This window comes from Oncorhynchus kisutch, linkage group LG29 (assembly GCF_002021735.2).
Source record: "Oncorhynchus kisutch isolate 150728-3 linkage group LG29, Okis_V2, whole genome shotgun sequence".
Taxonomy (NCBI): domain Eukaryota; kingdom Metazoa; phylum Chordata; class Actinopteri; order Salmoniformes; family Salmonidae; genus Oncorhynchus; species Oncorhynchus kisutch.
Genome location: NC_034202.2, coordinates 11387834 through 11413008, shown reverse-complemented (window position 1 = coordinate 11413008; position 25175 = coordinate 11387834). Strand labels below are relative to the sequence as shown.

At 41.2% G+C, this 25175-nt stretch overlaps 1 protein-coding gene across 1 annotated transcript in view; it reads right to left on the bottom strand.

Annotated features, from left to right (window-relative positions):
- lamc3 (laminin, gamma 3) overlaps positions 1-16730 on the bottom strand; it is a 221498-nt gene extending 204768 nt beyond the window's left edge. Inside the window, exon 1 of the mRNA XM_020465728.2 lies at positions 16177-16730. Coding sequence (XP_020321317.1) covers positions 16177-16552 — 376 coding nt within the window. The 5' untranslated portion in view covers positions 16553-16730. The remainder of the gene's footprint in view (positions 1-16176) is intronic.
- Positions 16731-25175: the final 8445 nt, after the last annotated feature.

Genomic DNA, 25175 nt, shown 5'->3' with positions numbered 1-25175 from the left:
TGTCATATCGATCCTGTTAGCGGGATTGCAGCCATAACAAGTTAAGAAACACCCCCCATAGAGAAAATGTGTATTAAAAACAGGTTCAGCCCCTGGTTCGACTGTGATCTTGCAGAGTTACTCCACCTCAAGAATTGCATTTAGCGAAATGCTCGGCACACACATTCTCAGACTGACTGGCTCTCATTCAGGCAAATGAGAAATACGTGCACTTAGGTTATCCGGAAAGCCAAAGTTAGAGAACTGCTCCTTAAAGTAGCTATCTGAAGGCTTACCCCAAGAAGTTCTGGAAAACGGTTAAAGACCTGGAGAATGGAGAATCCTCACAGCTGCCTATGTCCCTTACAGTTGATGACGTGGTTGTTACTGACAAGAAGCACATGGTTGAGCTTTTTAATCACCACTTCATTAAGTCAAGGATTTATTAGCCTATTTCTATTTTGCTCTGTTTATCAAAAGGGTTGGGAAAACGTGTCACTATTCAACTGACTGGCTTTCTTGATGTCAAAACTATTCTCTCTGCTATGCAATCTGGTTTCCGCTCAGGTTATGGATGTGTCACTGCAACCTTAAACGTCCTCAATGATGTCACCATTGCCCTTGATTTTACACAATGCGGTGCTGCTATTTTTATTGATTTTGCCATAGCTTTGGATACGGTAGACCATTCCATTCTTTTGGGCAAGCTAAGGAGTATTGGTGTCTCTGAGGGATATTTGGCCTGGTTTACCATCTACCTTTCTCAAGGAGTGCAGTGTATTAAGTCAGAACATCTGCTGTCTCAGCCACTGCCTGTCACCAAGGGTGTACCCCAAGGCTTGATCCTAGGCCCCACAATCTCTCAATTTACATCAACAACATAGCTCAGGCAGTAGGAAGCTCTCTTATCCATTTATATGTATATGACACATACTCAGCTGGCTCTCCCCGTATTTTGTATTAAATTATCTACAACAAAGCTTTCTTAGTGTCCAACAACCTTTCTCTACCCCTAACCTTGTTCTGAAAACTTCCAAAACAAATGTCATGTGGTTTGGTAAGCAGAATGCCCCTCTCCCCACAGGTGTGATTACTACCTCTGAGGGTTAAGAGCTTGAGGTAGTCACCGCATACAAGAACTTGGGAGTATGGCTAGACAGTACACTGTTCTCCTCTCAGCACATATCAAAGCTGCAGGCTAAAATTAAAGCTAGACTTGGTTTCCTCTATCGTAATCGTTCCTCTTTCACCCCAGCTGCCAAACTAACCCTGATTCAGATGACCATGCTAGATTAAGGAGACGTAATTTATAGATTGGCGGGTAAGGGTGCTCTGGAGCAGCTAGATGTACCATTTCGGCCATCAAATTTGCCACCAATGTTCCTTAAAGGACACATTACTGCACTCTACAATGTTCTGTAAACTGGTCATCTTTGTATACCTGTCGCAAGACCGACTGGTTGATGGTTATTTATAAAACCCTCTTAGGCCTCACTCCCACTATCTGAGATATCTACTGTAACTCTCATCCTCCAAATACAACACCCGTTCTGCCAGTCACATTTTGTTAAAGGTCCCCAAAGCACACACATCCCTGGGTCACTTGTCTATTCAGTTCGCTGCAGCTAGCGACTGGAATGAGCTGCAACAAACACTCAAACTGGACAGTTTTATGTCAATCTCTTTCTTCAGAGATTCAATCATGGACACTCTTACTGACAGTTGAGGCTGCTTTGCATGATGTATTGTTATCTCTACCTTCTTGCCCTTTGTGCTGTTGTCTGTGCCCAATAATGTTTGAACCCTGTTTTGTGCTGCTACAATGTTGTGCTGCTGCCATTTTGTGTTGCTACCATGTTGTTGTCATGTGTTGGTGCCATGCTATGTTGTTGTCGTGATGTGTGTTTTGTCCTATATTTAATGTATTTTTAATCCCAGCCCCCGTCATTGTAAATTAGAATTTGTTCTTAATTAACTGACTTGCCTAGTTTAATAAAAGTTTAAAAAAAATATATATATATAAATAATGTTTTCAATTTGACATTTGGTGTCACGCCCTGGTCAAAGTATTTTGTGTTTATCTTCATGTTTGGGTCAGGCCAGGGTGTGGCATGTTGTTTTTGTATTGTGGTGTGTTTTGTCTTGGGGTTTTGGTATGTATTGGGATTGTAGCTAGTGGGGTGATCTAGCAAAGTCTATGGCTGTCTGGAGTGGTTCTCAATCAGAGGCAGGTGTTTATCGTTGTCTCTGATTGGGAACCATATTTAGGCAGCCATATTCTTTGAGTGTTTTGTGGGTGATTGTCCTTAGTGTCTTTGTTCCTTGTTCTGTGTGTATGTGCACCAGTATTAGGCTGTTTCGGTTTTTGTTACGTTTATTGTTTTGTATTTAGATTTGTGTTACGTTTGTTCATTAAACATGGATCGAAATCTACACGCTGCATTTTGGTCCGACTCTCCTTCACACCTAGAAAACCGTTACATTTGGTTTCAAAAGCAGCACAAAAAAAGAACAAGAATGAACAGTGGTGGAAAAAGTACCCAACTGCCATACTTGAGTAAAAGTAAAGATACCTTAATTGAATATGACTCAAGTAAAAGTTAGTCACCCAGTAAAATACTACTTGATTAAAAGTCTAAAAGTATTTGATTGAAAATATACTTAAGAATCTAAATTAATGCTAATTTCAAGTATCAAAAGTAAAATTATAAATCATTTCAAATTCCTTTTTTTGGGCAAACCAGGCTGCACAATTTTCTTGTTTTATTTCATGGGTAGTCAGGGGCACGCTCCAACAACAATTTACAAATGAAGCGTGTTTAGTGAATCCTCCAGAACAAAGGCAGTACAAAGGCAGTAGTGATGACCAGGGATGTTTTCTTTATGTGCCTGAATTGAAAAAATGTCCTGTCCTGTTAAGCATTCAAAATGTAAGTACTTTTGGGTGTCAGGGAAAATGTATGGAATAAAAAGTACATTATATTCTTTAGGAATGTGGTGAAGTAAAAGTTGTAAAAAATATAAATAGTAAAGTACAGATACCAAAAAAACTACTCAAGTAGTACTTTGAAGTATTTTTACACCACTGAGAATGAACTATAACCTTTGAATTCTACCGTGCAAATATATCGTACATTACAGGGAAATAATGCACGCTCTAGAATGCCCTTCAAGCCAATCAGAAACAAGTATTCAACAATGCCATGGTATAATTAAGTGAAAATGCCAGGGAAGCCAGTGTTTGGAAGATGTATTGGCACGGTTGTTTGCTTGGATGGAATTATTCAAATAATGATTGACATATTTTCCTTAACATTACTTGATGAATTTATTCATACTATTTCATCCTTTCACAAGATATAGTCCAGACACAAATCTAGGGTTGCTACCCAAGCTGGCTGGTCGTTCGGTCTATCGGTTCGGGTGATAGAGACGCAACCCATTTGTTCAGTATCTATGGACATGGCCCAGTCGTTCGTTCTAAATGTTCCATTTGCTATACTGGTTGGCAACGTTCTTATCCCTTGCTTGCTAGCTAGCCGATCTCGGCTAACTTTCGGTCACATCAAAAAGTGCAGGCAGAATAACAGCAAAGTAGCTGCATTTGTTTAAGCTGTTTTCTAGTGACATTTATTTGGATACATCCATAAAAACGAGCTAATGATTCATCATTCATACTGTTGTTCAGAGTAGCTAGCCAACAACACAGCTACAGTAACACAATCACTTAAAACTGTAGCTGGAAAGCCTGCAAACTAGCTGCACTTAATTTTGTTTTACCTTTTTTCAACTGACATTTCTAAAAATGATGCCAGTTGATTCATGACTTCGACTGGCTGAGAAACGCTGCCTGTCTGTCTCGTCCCCAACACGTTCATGACTATGGGACAGCTGGAGATTGAATTTGAATATTGAAACAATGTTGCAAATGTCGGACACACAGCAAGGTTTATACAAATCTCCCACTAAAGAAATTGTTAGTCTAAAAGAAATGTGAGATAATGTCTAGATGCTTTTCATAGCGGAGATCAAGTTTATAAAGTACCTGCCTGGGCTGATAGGACAGTGGATTGCGCAGTCAGAACAAAGTAAATAGGCATTTTAACTTAATAGATTTAGCCAGTGGAAAACTTGTGGAATAGACACCTGCGGCAATGCGGTTTTAACAAATCAGCATTAAGGATTAGACCCACCCATTGTATGAAGTACTTTATTTTTTAATTGTATTGTAATAAAATTACAGGAATTGCTAACAGTGAATATGTATATTACAGCGTACCAATGAATATTTGTTTTATATCACTTACACTTGTAGAGGCCCTAACAAAAGCTTTTAAACTGGCAGTGACTACAATGCAGAACACATCAAAAGAACATGGCTAAAATCTGAACCAATTCAGATTTGAGAATTGCTGCAACTCTGCTCTGTTACCTAGAAAACACTCTCACTAATGGGTGCAACAAGTATAACCTCGTACAAGGTACACCTCAAAATGAGTTAATGAGCCGCAATAACACTACGCAACCACAAAAGGCTTTTGGCACTCCACAATTACAGTACGGTGCAGTATTCTGTGGCGGTGGTACTGAATTACAGTCATTTATTGGCAGAACAGTACACAGTAAATAACTTTAGATTGACAGGAAAAGGTTTTTAGAGTTACAAATTGCAGTATTGTACCATATTCTGTGGTACTTAGAGTAAATTACTGGCAGCACAGTAACAAATAAATTACTGCAGATTTACATGACAAAATGCAAAAAACAACAGTATGATACTGTATTCTGTTAGATACAGCATTCTCAGTAATGGGTGCAATAAATATAGCCTATGACAAGGCACGCCTCAAAATATGTTAACGCCCCACAGTGCACCATAATTCACACTATGCTGCTATAAATATTCAGCAAAACAGGTAATACAGTACTTTACTGCAAATTTGTATTGTAAAATGACAATTGAGCCCCCATAATGCATTGCTATTGTCATTACTGTAATCTAGAATAACAGTAGCTAACTGTGAAAGTTTTGCTGTAAATCTACAGCAATTTGTTACAGTGTAGTTCTCTTAGTACTGCATTGTTTAATTAGAGTCTGTGAGTATTACTGTGCCAAATAAGGCAGACTTTTATCTTCTAACATCTGAGACACAATGTTTATTTATTTTAACATCAGTTAATGGGAAGCAGCCGCAGAGAGAGAGCTGTGTTTGCTTATGTGTGTGCGTGTGTGTGTGTGCAACAATCTGACTCGATTAAGTATCACCAGAAAGCCAAGCACTCTTCTTATTTTTCTTCTTCATGTTTTGTTTACTCTCGCCCTCCCCCTGCTATGCCAACCCCACTCCCATCCTCCCCCTACCTCTACACAGACACATGTCTGACCTGACAGAACTGTGTGTCCCTGCATCCTACTGGTGTGTTTCTCTGTTTATCGTCCTGGCGACCCTTCGGAGACGGAGGGGTCTTGTTTTGTTTGGAGGGCCAAAGGAAAACAGACAAACAGGCATGTGGAAGGCTAGTCCAGGCATGCCCCCCTTGCGGACCACAGATGGGACACGGTTGGGTTGTAATCAATATGGAGGAAGAAGAAACACTGAACCTGGTTCTGTGAGAAACACAGGATTGGGGGACGTCGACTTGAATAAAACAATTTTATGTTTTTACACAAACAGAAACCTCTCTCCAGTCCAGGCAGAGACAACTCAGAATAATAGAAAGAGAGACAGAGAGTACCCAGAGGCTAACGATTGAACAACGTGACCTTACAGTGTAATGTAGTATGGTCTTCCTGGACAAAGGCTCACATATTCAAACAGATACAAGACCAGGGGCTGTTGCGTTAGAATAACATATTACCAGACATTCTCCAGCCTATGTCTCTGTCTGAAAGAACTAAACAGAGATTATGACCAACAAAGTCACAGAGCACTGCTCTCCTCCTTCCTCCTAGTAAAAATCCATACTTTCCTGCTCCCAGACCATATGATTTAAACGCTTCCTCCCTCCAGAGACAGTCAGTAATACTCTCTGACATTTCAAAGACCTGTCATCGGTTTCTCTATTGAAGTAAAACTAATTTTTTTTCATTCTCAGATTGGAATTTGTGTTACATCTACAATGGATAGGAAGTTAGTAATACTCAGGTGTCAGGAGAAATTATTCCCTGGCTTGATCTATCCTGTTTGACTGATGGGAGTAAAAGCTAGTCTTTAAGTGTATGTACTGGATGTCTGCATCCCAAATTGCACCGTATTTTCCTATGGTGCACTACATTGGGCCCTGGTCAAAAGTAGTGTACTACAGAAGGAATAGGGTGCATTTGGGACGTAGCCTTAGAGCTCTTGAGGGAGAAAGGTAGAGGTGATCATGTAACTTGCTTCCTCAGCAGTTGCAATGGACTCTGACATGATTGATGGACACATAATCTCTGTCCCATTATGTTAAACCCCATTATTATTTAAAAACATACATTTTGTGTTTATTGAGGATCCCCATTTTGCCAAGGCACCAGCTACTCTTCCTGGGGTCCAAACAATATTAAGGCAATTACATCACAAAAAAGAAAGAAAAAAAAAGTATTACACCACTATGCTACTACATATCTACATTTATAATACAACAAAATTATAACAAATGTATAATGTCTTAATGTGATTATGTATATTGCCCCTCCTATTTGCCAGCTATTCAATAAAAGCCTACAGGAAAGTATGTGCCCTCAGGCATGGAGGAAAGCAAAAGTAATTCTGCTTCTCAAGAATAGCGAAGCCCCCTTTACTGGCTCAAACAACCGACCAATCACCCTGCTTCTAACCCGTAGTAAACTATTTTGTTTGACCAGATAGCATTGTATTTCACAGTAAACAAATGAACAACTGACTTTCAGCATGCTTATGGGGAAGGGCACTCAACATACGACACTAACACACGTAACTGATGATTGGCTGAAAGAAATAGATTATATGAAGCTTGTGGGTGCTGTTTTGTTAGACTTTACTGCAACTTTTAAAATGATCAATCATAATCTGCTGCTGGAAAAACATGGGCTGTGACTTTACATACACTGCTATGTCGTGGTTTGAGAGTTACCTATCTATCAGAACACAGAGGATGTTCTTTCATGAAAGCCATTGTATTTGAGACAAACCATTCACTACACTCTAAACCTTGACTAAATCTTGTGATTAATAATGTGGAAATAGAGCAAGTTGAGGAGACTAAACTGCTTGGTGTACCCTGGATTGTAAACTGTCATGGTCAAAACATATTGATACAATGGTAGCTAAAATGGGTAGGGGTCTGTTCATACTATTGACAAAATAAATCTCACAGTCCCTAGTTGTGTCTCACCTGGACTACTATCCAGTCATATGTCAAGTGCCATCAAGAGGGGCATAGGCATATTACAGTTGGACCAAAACAGAGCATCACGGCCTGCCCTTAAATGTACACGTAGAGCTAACATCAATGACATGCATCAATGACATGCAAACAGTGTAGCTATTCCCTCCGCAAGGCAATCAAACTAGCTAAGCGTCAGTATATAGACAAAGTAGAGACGCAATTCAACGGCTCAGACACAAGAGGTATGTGGCAGGGTCTACAGTCAATCACAGATTACAAAAAGAAAACCAGCCCCGTCGCGGACCAGGATGTTTTGCTCCCAGACAGACTAAACAACTTCTTTGCTCGCTTTGAGGACAATACAGTGCCACTGACACGGCCCGCTACCAAAACCTGAGGACTCTCCTTCACTGCAGCCGATGTGAGTAAAACATTTAAACGCAAGACCCCCTGGGTCTCGACCCTGCTATGTGCAACTGGGTACTGGACATCCTGACGGGCCGCCCCCAGCAGGTGAGGGTAGGTAACAACATCTCCACCCCGCTGATCCTCAACACTGGGGCCCCACAAGGGTGTGTTCTGAGCCCTCTCCTGTACTCCCTGTTCACCCACGACTGAGTGGCCATGCACGCCTCCAGCTCAATCATCAAGTTTGCAGACGACACTACAGTGGTAGGCTTGATTACCAACAACGACAAGACGGCCTACAGGGAGGAGGTGAGGGCCCTCGGAGTGTGGTGTCAGAAAAATTCCCTCGCACAGTCCCCGCAGCCGGACAACTTCCTCATGGCTGCTGGAGGCAAATGCTGTAGGAATGCTCAACCTGTGTTGCTCATTCAGCGACAGAAACTTTCAACCAGTTTTCCCCATTAAGCAGCGAGTCGGAGTCTGAGGCCGAGCCTTCTCATCTCTACTCCTCCCATTACGGGGTCTGAGACGCCGAAGCTTCCCACCATTAGCTCTGACAAATTGAAAACCCTATTCATTGGCGACTCCTTTAGCCGCAGTATTAGACTTTAAATGAATCATTCTCTGCCTCTTCTCTGCCTCTAACCCTATTACAGGGACTGAGTCACTGGCTTACTGGTGCTCTTTCATGCCGTCCCTAGGAGGGGTGCGTCACTTGAGTGGGTTGAGTCACTGACGTGATCTTCCTGTCTGTGTTGGCGCCCCCCCTTTGGTTGTGCCGTGCGGAAATCTTTGTGGGCTATTCTCGGCCTTGTCTCAGGATGGTAAGTTGGTGGTTGAAGATATCCCTCTAGTGGTGTGGGGGCTGTGCTTTGGCAAAGTGGGTGGAGTTATATCCTTCCTGTTTGGCCCTGTCCGGGGGTATCATCGAATGGGGCCACAGTGTCTCCTGACCCCTCCTGTCTCAATCTCCACTATTTATGCTGCAGTAGTTGTGTCGGGGGGCTAGGGTCAGTTTGTTATATCTGGAGTACTTCTCCTGTCTTATCCGGTGTCCTGTGTGAATTTAAGTATGCTCTCTCTAATTCTCTTTCTTTCTCTCAATTGGAGGAACTGAGCTCTAGGACCATGCCTCAGGACTACCTGACGTGACGACTCCTTGCTGTCCCTATTCCACCTGGCCATGCTGCTGCTCCAGTTTCAACTGTTCTGCCTGAGGCTATGGAACCCTGACCTGTTCACCGGACATGCTACCTGTCCCAGACCTGCTGTTTTCAACTCTTGAGACAGCAGGAGTGGACTTCAGGAAACAGCAGAGGGAACACCCCCCTATCCACATCGACGGGACAGTAGTGGAGACGGTAGTAAGTTTTATGTTCCTCGGTGTACACATCACAGACAAACTGAATTGGTCCACCCACACAGACAGCATCGTGAAGAAGGCGCAGCAGCGCCTTCAACCTCAGGAGGCTGAAGAAATTCAGCCTGTCACCAAAAGCACACAAACTTCTACAGATGCACAATCGAGAGCATCCTGACGGGCTGTATCACCGCCTGGTACGGCAACTGCTCCGCCCACAACCGTAAGGCTCTCCAGAGGGTAGTGAGGTCTGCACAATGCATCACCGGGGGCAAACTACCTGCCCTCCAGGACACCTACACCACCCAATGTCACAGGAAGGCCATAAAGATCATCAAGGACAACAACCACCCGAGCCACTGCCTGTTCACCCCGCTATCATCCAGAAGGCGAGGTCAGTACAGGTGCATCAAAGCAAGGACCGAGAGACTGAAAAACAGCTTCTATCTCAAGACCATCAGTCTGTTAAACAGCCACCACTAACATTGAGTGGCTGCTGCCAACACACTGACTCAACTCCAGACACTTTAATAATGGGAATTGATGGGAATAGATGTAAAATATATCACTAGCTACTTTAAACAATGCTACTTAATATAATGTTTACATACATATGAGATGAATAATGTAGGGTATACGTATATACTGTACTTGATACCATCTACTGCATCTTGCCTATGCTGCTCTGTACCATCACTCATTCATATATCTTTATGTACATATTCTTTATCCCTTTACACTTGTGTGTATAAGGTAGTAGTTTTGGAATTGTTAGTTAAGATGACTTGGTTATTACTACATTGTCGGAACTAGAAGCACAAGCATTTTGCTACACTCGCATTAACATCTGCTAACCATGTGTATGCGACAAATAAAATTTGATTTGGTAGAGATACTCCAAATCGGCTATGAAAAGCCAACTGACATTTACTCCTGAGGTGCTGACTTGCTGCACCCTCGACAACTACTCTGATTATTATTATTTGACCATGCTTGTCATTTATGAACATTTGAACATCTTGGCCATGTTCTGTTATAATCTCCACCCGGCACAGCCAGAAGAGGACTGGCCACCCCTCATAGCCTGGTTCCTCTCTAGGTTTCTTCCTTGGTTTTGGCCTTTCAAGGGAGTTTTCCCTAGCCACTGTGCTGCTACACCTGCATTGCTTGCTGTTTGGGGTTTTAGGCTGGGGTTCTGTACAGCACTTTGAGATATCAGCTGATGTAAGAAGGGCTATATAAATACATTTGATGTTTTCGGCAGAGAGGTTTCGAACTCTTATTTTTCTACATACTAATTTACTACCTGGTGATGCAAAAACTCCATCCCACCAAACAGCCAGAAATTTCAGGCGGTCTTTTGCTGAAAGGGCATTTTCATCTTTTTCACAATGTCACAGAATTATTGAAATCTCATAGTGTGGAAATATTCAGTAGCAGTCAAAAGTTTGGACACCTACTCATTTCAGGGTTTTTCTTTATTTGTACTATTTTCTACATTGTAGAATAATATTGAAGACATAAACATTATGAAATAATACATATGGAATCATGTAGTAAACACAAAAGTGTTAAACAAATCAAAATAGATGTTATATGAGGTTATTCAAAGTAGCCACCATTTTGCATTGATGACAGCTTTGCATACTCTTGGCATTCTCTCAACCAGCTTCATGAGGTAGTCACCTCGAGTGTATTTCAATTAACAGGTGTGCCTTGTTAAAAGGCATTTTGTGGCATTTATTTTCTTCTTTATGTGTTTGAGCTAAACAGTTGTGTTGTGACAAGGTAGGATTGGTATACAGAAGACAGCCCTATTTGGTAAAAGACCAAGTCCCTATTCTGGCAAGAACAGCTCAAATAAGCAACTGTCCATCATTACTCTAAGACATGAAGGTAAGTCAATCCGGAACATTTCAAGAACTTCAAGTGCAGTCACAAAAATCATCAAGCAATATGATGAAACTGTCTCTCATGAGGACCGCCACAGGAAAGGAAGACCCAGAGCAACTTCTGCTTTAGAGGATAAATTAATTAGAGTTAGCAGCCTCAGAAATTGCAGCCCAAATAAATGCTTCACAGAATTCAAGTAACAGAATGTGAATCAGGCCTTCTTGATTGAATTGCTGCAAAGAAACCACTACTGAAGGACAGCAATAATAAGAAGGTACTTCTAAATGGACATTAGACCGGTGGAAATCTGTCCTTTGGTCTGATGAGTCCAAATTTGAGATTTTTGTATCCAGCCGCAATGTCTTTGTGAGACGCAGAGTAGGTGAACGGATGATCTCTCCATGTGTGGTTCCCACCATGAAGCATGGAGGAGGTGTGATTGTGTGGGGATGCTTTGCTGGTGACGTTGTCAGTGATTTATTTAGAATTCAAGGCAACCTTAACCAGCATGGCTACCACAGCATTCTGCAATAAAACACCATCTCATTTGGTTTGTGCTTAGTGGGACTATCATTTGTTTTTCAAAAGGACAATGAACCAACACACATCCAGGCTGTGTAAGGGCTACTTGACCAAGAAGGAGAGTGATGGAGTGCTGCATCAGATGACCTGGCCTCCACGATCACCCGACCTCAACATAATTGAGATGGTTGGGGATGAGTTGGACTACAGAGTGAAGGAAAAGCAGCCAACAAGTGCTCAGCATAAGTGGGAACTCCTTCAAGACTGTTGGAAAAGCATTCCAGGTGAAGTTGGTTGAGAGAATGCCAAGAGTGTGCAAATCTGTCATCAAGGCAAAGGGTGGCTACTTTGAAGAATCTAAAATACATCTTTTGATTTGTTTAATAGTTTTGTTTACTACATGATTCCATGTGTTATTTCATAGTTTTGATGTCTTCACTATTGTTACTGTAGAAAACAGTAGGAATAAAGAAAAACCCTTGCATGGGCAGGTGTGTCCAAACTTTGTACCGGAACTGTATATAAAACACAGAAAATCATGTTTTGACTGCACTAGGCCTTTAATTAAATATGAATATAGTGTTCTCTATTTTGTGTTCTAGGATGTGTTCTATTGGATGCATCTGTGTGTTCTCATGGTGGATTCCTCCCTGGACCACTTAATTAAAAGGTTCCCAGACAGAGCCTGAGCCTCACGGCTGTATGCTTGCAATTACTCCAACAATGTAACTTTAAGCCATGTCTGAGGGTGACAGTTGATGGGCGGGATGGAGGTTTTCTGAAGAGAAGCTTTGAGTCATTATCGGAGGAAAATAAGTGTGTGTGTGTATGTCATTAGTGGAAGAATACAAAATGCTGAGATTATGGAGGGACAAATGTTCTGATTTAGATTTTTTTCCCCTAGGGTAATTCGCACTTCATAGGATTATGTTTTACAGTTGGTGATTTGACTCATAGTGAAGTTCTCTGTGAATTGTTAACCCTTAGCCTACAATTTACTCGACCTAGCATACATCTTATTAACATAATACAAAAATCCCCATAAAAATCTGTCTGTTTAAACTAAAGACGTATTTTGGGATAGGCTGCGTCTCAATCCACCTCATCCACTGATATCGCACTTCCACATCTGCAGTGAAAGGCGGCAGAGCTAGAGTGGTGTTTGTCAGCCCATGAGATATCCCGAAAATCAGTCTTCTCACAAAAAGTTCTGTAGCATCCGAACATTTGCTTGGCCTACAAACGTATTACCACTCTACTGAAAGTTCTCCGTTTTGCTCTAGGATTCCCAGAATCCTCATCTGATGGTCCCTGGTATCAGTTAAAATAAATGTATGAAAATATACAGTACTGTAAAATGAGATAGTCAAGTGCCAAAATTAAGGGGTTTTAATACGTGTACAAATAATATAAGTTCTTTCTTATATACGTTTTAGACAAGTCAGTTAAGAACAAATTCTTATTTACAATGACCGCTTAGAAACAGTGGCCTTGTAAAAATCTGTCGTTCTCCCCCTGAACCTTGTCACCTCTGGGATTCGATCTAGCAACCTCTAAGTTACTGGCCCACTGCTCTAACCACTAGACTACCTATATATCTCAGACACAGAACAGACACTTCAGAACAAACTTCCTTTAGATTTTTTTTATTTTTATCTGTTATTCAGTGCATTTGTATGAGCTAACAGCTGTAAGGACAAAAATGTATCTGCCAAAAATGTTATATATATTTGACACTTTAAGGGGTCTTAAAATTCAAAATCAAATACCTAAATGATCCTTGGTATGATCTTCCATATAGCTTAGTAGAACACCCCCTTCCCCTGGCTTAACATATTCACTTAGGATTTAATTTGGTGAAGTCGACAGAACTGAAAATGGATGAATGCAACAATCATGTCTCTGTCGTTGGCAAATACAGTCATTTTCTGAAAACTTAAACATTTGTGACTCATTTCAGGAAACTAGGCGTATGTCGCGCATCACTACTTCAGAGGAGAGCCATTTGAATGTAAACTTTTTGGGCAGAAATGGCCACATAAAAAAACAGCATCCTAGCCACGATTTGTTGAGATAATGAGTGGGCTGGGCATGCCGAGGGATGAGTTCGGATTGGTCTGCCATGTAGCACGCTTTTATGAAAGATAGCATTTAGTAGAACTGCATAAGTGTTGCTCTCCACCTTCTGAAGGACCAAGTTTTGAATAAGTGGAATTACAATATGATAGCTAAGGAGATGGAAAAAAATTCTGATGTTTGATTGCAAATATCCAGACTGAGTCAAAAAGAGAACACACAGAATGCTGTTGTATAAAACACCCATCTCTGTATTACATCTTCAAACAAAGGGCAACCATGGCATCCGTCACAGAGAGGGAGAAGCGTCCATCCATGTATACGGGTAAGATAGTCTAGCTAGCTACATTTTCAGATGTTGCACATTTCTAATTGTCAGAAAGTTGTTTTCATTTCACGTTAAAGTGTACTGTTATCTAGCTAGCTGACGTTAGCTGGCTGGCTCGCTTGCTAACATTCCTTGTATGAGACCTGTGTAGTTATATTATTCGTATCTCAGATCCATTTGCATTGCTAGTTATAGTCTAATGTTATCTAGCTAACATTGAACCTGGTTGGTTAGCCACCTGTAGATTAATGCAGGGTAGTAACATTGGGATTATTGTTCAATGTTTAGCTAGCTAGCTACATGTCTAAACAAAATATTCCACTATGCAAGTAACCATATCAATAGAATGTTCATGATGTCACTGCGACAACAGTCAAGAGGGGTCTGGTAAACTCGCTCTGGCTACCTACTCCGATTTCTAAGCACTCATCTCAGTGTGCCAGTGCGCAGAATAAATTACAAATTTTTGGAAGCTCAACACCTGTTGAATATTACCGGTGTCAGTAAACGTTGGCAAAAAAAAAGTGTAAATAAATTGTTGCCAGCAGCAGTCACTAATGTTCTGGTTAACATAAAAACAGCCTAACCAGCTCTGCTAGGGTGAGGAAAATGGTCAGTGAGTTGTTCTCTCATTTTTTCCCCTATTGTGTTATTGACTGTACGCTTGTTTATTCCATGTGTAACTCTGTTGTTTGTGTCGCACTGCTTTGCTTTATCTTGGCCAGGTCGCAGTTGTAAATAAGAACTTGTTCTCAACTAGCTTAACTGGTTAAATAAAATAAATAAACAAAATTGTACCTGGAAGTAGCTAGCCAATGTTAGCCAGTTAGCTTGGGTGCTTGACTGCTGTTATGATCAGAACGCTCTGACAACCATTCACAGTCAAGTGTCCAGTGTGCGCTCTGAAAACTCAGATCGAAACGCTCTATATTTACGAGTGGACAGTGACATTGCTCTGAGTTTCGAATGCGCCGAGTACACTCCAGATTAATTTTATGAATACACCCATAATATAAACCAGCCTTCAGTTTTGAAAACCTTGGTTGTTTAGTACATGGCCTCACATGTGAATCCTTAAAGAGCTGGGTGGGGCTAAGGCTTTACAGGGTGTGAACGATGCTGAATGGGTGTAGACAAAGAGCTCTCCTATAGGTGTACCAAAACATTCAAGGCCATTTTTCTCAAAAGTGAAGTTAGAAGTTTATCAACCTTCAAAGCAGAATTACTTTCCCATTGTTCCTCAACTGTAGTGCATGATATACCAATTTCTAGCTCCGAGTTTCTACTTTTGTCCAATGTAAAAAACACTTTCAAATTTTGCTACATAAGACTGAATCGAGCCGATCGGTCACATTTACTCGAAAGGCACTATGGGAAATATGTGAAGGCTTTACACTAAGCAGTGGGTTCATTTAACACTTTTCCAGTGTCTAAATGTATCCACAGACTCCACACATTCAGTGTTGACTTAACACTCACTGTTAAATATCATGAATAATTATATTTTTGACAAAAAGTCCATTTTGATAGCCTGATGTTCATCAAATGCAATCGCCTTCTTAAATGATTAATCAAGATCTAACATGACCATTAAAGTACCATAGGGCATGACAATGACGTAAAGAGTAATGCATGATGGGGGAAAAAAATGTGAACAACATCTGTTTGATTTATATATGTATTACTTTCCATTATTTAGATTAACATCTATCAATGTTTAGCATGTTAAAAAAAAATGTCTTCAATCATTAAGTATTTCATTCTAGGCGAAATTGATATTAATATATGAAAGCCCTCCACACCATATGCAAATGATAATATATTTAGACTAATTAAATGCACGGTTATGTTTTTGGTTCTTTATCAAATATATTACAGGCATCAAATAAATGTTTCCAATAATTTGCATATATTCAAATATTATTTGCTTTTCTGAGACCTATATTTGAATATCAAAGGTAATAGTTGCCAGATTTTTGCCTTTAGCTGTTTCTCTATATTCAACTACTTTGAGTATTTGAAAAGTTGGTATTTTCAATGAAACTACACAATACCAAAAACAATTCTGTCCAGATCTGTTTCAGGGTGAGGTTGCATAGTCACAGCTGGAGCAGGACTCAAACCCAACTAATTGTGAAAATAGCCTTATGAAACTGAATGTTGCTCTTCTTACCAAGGTGCCGGGTGAGGTTAACAGAGGAGTGGTGAGAGAGTGAATGTGGGTCTTACCAAGGTGCAGAGCGAGAGAGTTAGTTGTTCTTACCGAGGCGCAGGGTGAGATTAACAGAGTTAGGGTGCTGGACTCTGTAGAACATGGACTGGCTCTGCCACCAGGTGGGTTCCTCGTCCGTGTGGAAGTCCGTCAGCAGGCTGGCGTTGTGGCTGAGGCCCATGTCCGACACACTACAGTGGTGGCAGGAGCGCGTCGAGCTCGTCTGCATGCAGTAATCCTCTGGCGGTGAACCGCACACATTGGAAGCAATGATCGTGCGGTTAAAGGCTGCGTTCTCGAACTTGGGCATGCAACGGCTAGGGACACCCTCGTCGTCATCGTAGCAGGAGTCCATGGCCCCGTGAACGAAGGAGAGGGAGCAGAGAAGGAGGGCGAGGAGGAGTGGGGTGGCCAGTGGGATATCCATGACCAGGGAAAGTCACATACAGACACACACAAGGTCAGTTAAAATGTAAAAATCACACACTCCTAAACACACTGGTAGAGTAATACCACAGATGTCTCAGAGAGGTCTATGTTCTTCTGTTTTTCCCCCCTCTCTTCATCTATGTCCTTCTCTCTCTTGTTCTCGCTTTCTTCTCCAACATGTGTTCTCCCTCTGGGAACTAAGTGAAGTTACTGGGGGAACCCCTCTCACCAGGGATAGGAGGAGAGAGACATGGGAGGGAGGGACAGACAGAGGGATAAGAAAGAGAGGGAAGAGGGGGCACGTACACTCCCCCCTCCTGCTGTCCACAGCAAGTACTACGGTCGCCAGTATAAAGCTGCAGATTCACAGTAAAACCATGGTGATGTTCATTATGGCACACTGTGGCAAAACGCATTTGTGCTTTAATTGGAATATTTCAGGCTCTACCTCCCTGTTAGACTCCATTTCTAAAAGTTGTCCACCTACATAACCCAGGTGGTAGAAACTGCCTACCATTACACTTTTGAATAATGTCACAGCCATGATTGAGACTGTTAAAAACCTTTCCATTGCACACTCTGTATATGAGTACACAGGGTGCCTATACCACTTATGGAGAAATGCAGTATGATGATTATGGGGATGAATGTGTTGGTAGTTAGCGTCACAATGGGGATTCTTGGTAAGTGCTGACAACAGTGAGCCTCTTCAGGAGGACTACAGAACCTACCTGTAACGTAGAGACAGAAATACAGAAGACAGAGTGGATTGTGTGCAACCTGTTATGTTGCTTGAGGCTTATGGCGGCTCAGAAAACAAATGACATATAGTTAATGGCTTGGGTATACTTTAAAATGCAGTGGGAGGAGAAGTCCGCAAAACTTAGAGATTGTCGTGTTCGACCATGGGACAGCATGAGCAGGTTGTGAATCCGGCAGGTGTACAGGTGGGTGACGCAGAAGTGAGGTGGAAACTGAGGCTAACGACAGTGGAGTGATGGCAATCTTAACAGTGAGCGTGTTGGCCATGCTGCGTGGTTGACTGTTGAATTATTTAAACTAACAATAGGCTTGCAATGTCATGGTCAGAAGGCAAAACATTTGAGGATATACCATGTGTCTGAAGGAGAAAGAGAGAGGGCATAAGAAAGCGAAGGAGAAATGAGTGAACAGGTGAGATACAGAGAGGAAGAGAAAAGACAGAAAGACGAAGGGGGAAAAAAGTAGAGGGTAAAAGAGGTAGGTAAGTAGGTAGAAAAGGATTCAGAATGTGTGTGTGTGTGGATGAAGGAGAGAGCGAGCGAAAGATGGACAGGGAGGTAGAGAGGTGAAGGGGGAGTCAGGGTAGGAGTTGTGGACAGAGGGAAGTGTTTGGAGGGTGTTGTAGATTTATGATCCTTGGGGATTTACTGAGTCTCCTCTACCATATCTCCTTGTGATTGATCTGATTTATCACAGCTCTTGCACCAGTCAGCTAGGGACGTTGTAAAGGGGACCACATCCATTTGCAGTGAAATCCTCTGCTGACTGCCGGCTGAGAGGGGAAGAAGGAGGAAGAGGGAGAGATGGAAGTAGAAGGTGAGGGAGAGATGGATTGGGAAAGGGAGATGGAAAGAGAGACTGAGGTGGAGAGAGAGGGTCAGGGAAAAATGGAACGATGGGAGAGAGTAGTGCTTCTTCAAGCATGCATTACAATCAACAGGGGTTACATATGGTGTGTGTGTGCCGGTGTGTGTGAGTGCGTAACCGTGTGTGGAGCCGTGTGTTTATGTCAATGGTGGCTGGTGGGAGGAGCTATAGGAGGACCAGCTCATTGTAATGGTTGGAATGGAATAAATGTAATGGAGCCCATCCTCCTATAGCTCACCCAACCAACCTCCACTGGTGTATGTGTGTATATATTAACTGTTAACTATTAACTGAAGTGAATTGAATAGCAGGTTGACCATGTGTTTAGATATATTCAGCTTACTATATGTGCATAATGCATGTCATTACTTGCATCTGTGTTTGAGTAAAGGCTTACCTGTCCATACATACTGAATCTGTAACCCTCGTCTTCTTCCTCTGAGGAGGAGTAGGAGAGATCGAACCAATGCGCAGCGTGGTAAGTGTCCATAATGATACTTTATTTACACGAACACTAAACAACACCGTGAAATACCGAAACAAACAAAACAGTCCCGTGTGGCACAAACACTAACACGGAAAATAATCACCCACAACTCAAAAGTGAAACCAGGCTACCTAAGTATGGTTCTGAATCAGGGACAACGATTGACAGCTGCCTCTGATTGAGAACGATACCAGGCCAAACACAGAAATCCCAAATTATAGAAAAAAGAACATAAACAACCCACCCATCTCACGCCCTGACCATACTAAAACAAAGACATAACAAAAGAACTAAGGTCAGAACATGACAGAATCAGGTGTGTGTGTGTGTGTTAGATCTGGCTTTGTAAGTAAACATTTCACAGAAAGTTCTGCACCTGTTTTAATCGGTGCATGTGACAAATCCATTTCGATGATTTATACTTTCACATTTGATACTTGAGTATATTTTAGCAATTGTATTTACTTTTGATACTTATGTATAATTTAAACTCAAGTAGTATTTTACTGGCTGACTTTCACTTGAGTAACTTTCTATTAAGGTATCTATACTTTTACTCAAGTATGACAAGTCTGTTCATGTATGTGCGTGTGTGGAAATTTGTGCCTGCATGTGTGTCCATACTTGCATGTGTGTGCTCTAATTGAATACAGCATGCAATAGAGGTAAGAGTAAAATAAAGCACTTGAGAGGCCTGCAGGGTAGTACTGCTGCCCCCTACTGCTCTGGAAGCACTGCTCCATATTCCATAAAACAGCACACTCAAAAAAATGATGGGCTAGAAACAACCCAATTTCAGTTTTTGTTAACCCAGTACTGGTTAAATAGTGTAAATAACACACACTGGGTTATTTTGACCCAGTTGGGTTGTGTGAATAACGCAAGGGATTATGCAAACATGAGTTAATTTAATCACCAGTTGCATAATTTTTTACATTGGTTGGGTTGAACCAGCAGCTGAGTCTTTTTTTTAAATGTAATGTATAGGTTATTTTAAGGAGGTGTGGCCTATTAGGAGCGTGTCTTTCATGTAGTTATTTTTGGCAACCCATTACAGTAAATGTCATTCCTGTTCATCATGTTAAGTTTGTAATCTACAAATAAAAAAATGTGTTTGTGTAACGTGCAAAAATATTATCAAATTCAGAACATTATGTTGTACATATCCCAACATTAAGATACAGGGCCTTGCGAAAGTATTCAACCCCTTGGTGTTTTTCCTTTTTTGTATTTTGCATTACAGTCTGTAATTTAAATGGAATTTTATTTGGACCTCATTTTTTTTTTATATTTTTTTTTTACACTGACCAGGCAAGTCAGTTAAGAACACATTCTTATTTTCAATGACGGCCTGGGAACAGTGGGTTAACTGCCTGTTCAGGGGCAGAACGACAGATTTGTACCTTGTCAGCTCGGGGGTTTGAACTCGCAACCTTCCGGTTCCTAGTCCAACGCTCTAACCACTAGGCTACGCTGCCGCCCCATTTTAACGGACATACACAAAATAGTCCAAATTGGTGAAGTGGAAAAAAAAAAATAAGTTTAAAAAAATTGTAAAATAAGAAAACAGAAAAGTGGTGGTGCATATGTATTCACCCCCTTTGCTATGAAGCACCTAAATAAGATCTGGTGCAACCACTTACCTTCAGAAGTCACATAATTAGTTAAATAAAGTCCACCTGTGTGCATGATCAAGTGTCACATGATCAAACACATGATCTCAGTATATATACACCACTAAGCAAGGGGCACCATCAAGCAAGTTGAACTATGAAGACCAATGAGCTCTCCAAACAGGTCAGGGACAAAGTTGTGGATAAGTACAGTTAATGGTTGGTTTATAAAAAATATCTGAGACTTTGAACATCCCACGGAGCACCATGAAGTCCATTATTAAAAAATGGAAAGCATAATGCACCACAACAAACCTGCCAATAGAGGGCCACCCACCAAAAGTCACAGACCAGGCAAAGAGGACATTAATCAGAGAGGCAACAAAGAGACCAAAGACAACCCTGAAGGAGCTGCAAAGCTCCACAGCGGAGATTGGAGTATCTGTCCATAAGACCACTTTAAGCCATACACTCCACAGAGCTGGGCTTTTACGGGAGAGTGGCCAGAAAAAAGCCATTGCTTAAAGAAAAAAATAAGCAAACAAGTTTGGTGTTCACCAAAAGGCATGTGGGTGACTCCCCAAACATATAGAAGAAGGTGCCCTGGTCAGATGAGATTAAATGTAGTTTTTTGGCCATCAAGGAAAACGCTACGTCTGGCGCAAACCCAACACCTCTCATCACCCCGAGAACACCACCAAAACCATGTTTTTCATCGGCAGGGACTGGGAAACCATTCAGAATGAAGGAATGATGGATGGCGCTAAATACAGGAAAATCCTTGCGGGAAACCTGTTTCAGTCTTCCAGATTTATGAGACTGGGACAGAGGTTCACCTTCTAGCAGTACAATGACCTTAAGCATACTGATAAAGCAACACTTGAGTGGTTTAAGGGGAAACATTTAAATGTCTAGGAATGGCCTAGTCAAAGCCCAGACCTCAATTCAATTGAGAATCTGTGGTATGACTTAAAGATTGCTGTACACCAGCGAAACCCATCCAATTTGAAGGAGCTGGAGCAGTTTTGCCTTGAAAATGGACAAAAATCCCAGTAGCTAGATGTGCCAAGCTTATAGAGACATACCCCAAGAGACTTGCAGCTGTAATTGCTGCAAAAGGTGGCTCTACAAAGTATTGACTTTGGGGGGGTGAATAGTTATTAAAACATTTTTTGTCTTATTTCTTGTTTGTTTCACAATAAAAAAATATTTTGCATCTTCAAAGTGGTAGGCATGTTGTGTAAAACAAATGATACAACCCCCCCAAAAATCTATTTTATTTCCAGGTTGTAAGGCAACAAAATAGGAAGAATGCCAAGGGAGGTGAATACTTTTGCAAGCAACTGTACATTGTTGGGATATGCATTATTCATTCCAACATTGAGATAGACTGTTGGGATGTGCAAGTCTTCTGGTCTGACCCACTGGGTTATATCTCAAAACCCTGCATCCGTAACCCAGCAGCTTTGAAAGAAAACAACCCAGCTAAGTGACCCAATGCCTGTGACACAGCAGTTGGGTCATCCAAACAACCCATACTTTTTTTTAGAGTGCACACACACCTGAGAGTGGGTCATGTCATGATGATGGGGGAAGACATAATTCGTAGAACTGCACACCAGCACACCTGAAACAGAGAGACTCATGCTGGTAATGACGATGAAGAGGCAGACACTGAAGGCACTAGACACTGCTACTGTTCCATCTCTCAGCTCATACTGTAGAGACACATTCACAATGAAGTAGGTTCATGAAAGATGAATCACTGCATTACTTGCAATGATCGTGATACTGCATGTGGGTCTTCAACATACACATGTGCATTATTTGAATGTGCTTATTTAAATGTGTTTTGGATAAGAGCATCTGTTAAATGACTCAAATGTAAATGTGAAATAACCTCAATAGGCCTACACTTTCATGTCTCATTATTCCTCTCACCCTCTCTCTGTCTCTCTGTCTCCATACCTCTATCTATCCCCTTCCTCCTCTCTCTATCTCTCCTCTCTTCTCTGTGGTGATGCTCACTCTCCTCTGTGCTCTCGTAGTTCCTACAGACTCGCAGGCAGGGAGGTCTCTGCTGGGCGGTGGCATGGATTGGTATTTGATGTCATGGCTGTCATCGCTTCACTTAGCCATGCAGGAAGCTGCTGCTGCTGCCACCTCCCCCACAGGGAATACATTAGGCTAGATATCCAACAAACTAATGAGCGTCACACAAGTCTAATACTACATCCACCCACAAAAAAAACTATACTCCATTATCACACAAGTCTACACCGACCCATGCAAAACTGTACAACACCATCATACAAGTCTAATATACCGACCGACACAACTTTGTCACAATGTACCATTACACAATCCTTTACCACACCATCTCACACTCTACAGACAGAAAACTATACTACACTGTCACAAAACGGTACTATGCACAAGATCTCACTAAATGCAGCTACTGCAGAGATAGGGCTTTACTTTGTTTTGTATGGAAGTGTCATGCCATGTCCAATGTGGCAGTGTGTGACGATGTGTGACTATAACCAGGTTTCTATCCAACCTTTTATTGCAATTAAAGTACTTTGGATTAAACATTTCATGGCAGGCCTGATGGAAACAGGAAATTTCTTGGGTAAACTTTCCAAATGTCAGCAAAACTAAATACGTTCGACAAAGTGGGATCAAAATGAATAATGCGAGAAATTGTGGTGGAAATGCATTAATATGCAGATATTGATATAATAACCATCATATCGACGTAAACTTGGAGTCACTCGATGCCATGTTGTGTGGACCTCCTGCTACGACTCGGGAAAGCATGCAGTTTATTAGGCTACAGATTAAATCTGGTGGTGAAAGTGCAAGGTGATGAACTTGATACTTCTTAACCAATAAATATGTAGGGTTTTATTCCAGTGACATGATGATCGATGCTTGGCTGCTTTCACTTTTTTGTCAATAATAATCTCATCATTTAGCACTCCACACCGCTCTGATTCAGACACATTTTTGGTTGAATGCATTAATTTGTGCAACTGACTAGGTATCCCATTTCCCTTTCCCTAGTAGGCTACCTGAACTGGATCTGCGAGCTGTTGGCTAGAGATCAGGTGCACATTCAATTATATAACACAAAATATTTTGTGACAAAACAATCAGTAGAGTTATAACTGGGATGGAAACCTATTTAACTTCTGTACATGGGAATTTAAACGCAAAAGTGATTTTTAGTTGCACTGCGCCATCACACACAGCTTTTTTTCTGCAACAAGTGAATTTGATTGAAACACATCTCTGTTGTTTTTATGAGGGATTTTACAATATTTGCATGAAAATCTGTTGCCAACTGGATGGAAACCTAGCTAGTGTTACTCTCACATGCTGTGTGTGTGAAGTGCGTGCAGAGATGGGCAGTATGCTGCTAACAGTTTGGTAATTTTGGTAGTCGGCTCTCTGGACTGGAAGCTCATGAGGCTGTGAACACACACAAAATACCATAAAGATCAATGCATCTAAATCAACCACTAAATATTTGTATACTTATATTTTGCAAAGTATGTAATTAAAATACATGTTTCAGCTGTTTTAAAATACAAAAATGTATTTGCAAGTAGCTAGCCCGAACAGCAGCAATAACATTTTCAGTAACGATTACAAAATAGTTGTCATTGCTATGACTGTGATATGTTGTTGTTTATCTAACTTAGTTGAAGAAGTCACTCTGGATAAGCGTGTCTGCTAAATGACCAAAATGTAAATGTATATGTGAAAATGAACATACCAAAATGAACTGCAAAGCACACTGGGTATTATTATTGTCCTTGTTTTGATATGAAACTCATTAGAAGGATACTCAGCATGCTTTGCAATTGTTCCTTTCCCACATTTACATTTTAGTCATTTAGCAGATGCTCTTTTCCAGAGCAGATGCTTTTTTTAAAATACAACATACACGGGTGTAGTTCAGATAAGTGTAATTCAAATGACAAAATACTCAGAAGTAATTCAAATGCTAATTTCAAATACATGTAAAAGAAATTATGCCCATCTCTGCACACGCAGACGCATGCACGCATAAACAAAAAACAGGTGTAAATTACCATAAAAACGATGTACTAGAGGTCGAGTACACTATTCCAGAAGAGTTCAAAGGTAAACCTTATTTTCATAGAAAACATCCCTCTGCTGCTCTGAAACACCTTGCTGGACTTCTAGGAACCGTTCTAAGACAGGGTCTGTATTACTCAACTGGGTATCAAGTGAATGTTTGAGCATGGCCACTCACCAGTGGTTCTGACCTTACATTGGTTGCTTCACTAAGCGTTTTGTGATGATGCTGCAGTACTTAGAGGTAATGTGTGGGTTCGTAACGGTACCCTGCGTCACCACTTCATTGCTCCAGACCAACGCAAGGGGGAGTCAGAGCACTGATTATGCTTTTGGGTCCTATTGTATCACTAACTGACAATGAATGGGTGACATAAACCTAAATAGAAACATGTTAACTGTGCACGACTTCAGTATTACTTACTAAAACTGTTTTTATTATTTTATTTAGTGAGGATTATTTTGCTCTTTACTGTAGTAGTGTAGCCCACTCCCGACCAGTCACATTGTACATCGCCTGAGTGGCACAACGCTCTAAGACACTGCATAGCAGTGCAAGCTCAAATCAAATCAAATCAAATGGATTTCTATAGCCCTTCTTACATCAGCTGATATCTCAATGTGCTGTACAGAAACCCAGCCTAAAACCCCAAACAGCAAGCGTAGAAGCACAGTGGCTAGGAAAACCTCCCTAGAAAGGCCAAAACCTAGGAAGAAACCTAGAGAGGAACCAGGCTGAGGGGTGGCCAGTCCTCTTCTGGCTGTGCCGGGTGGAGATTATAACA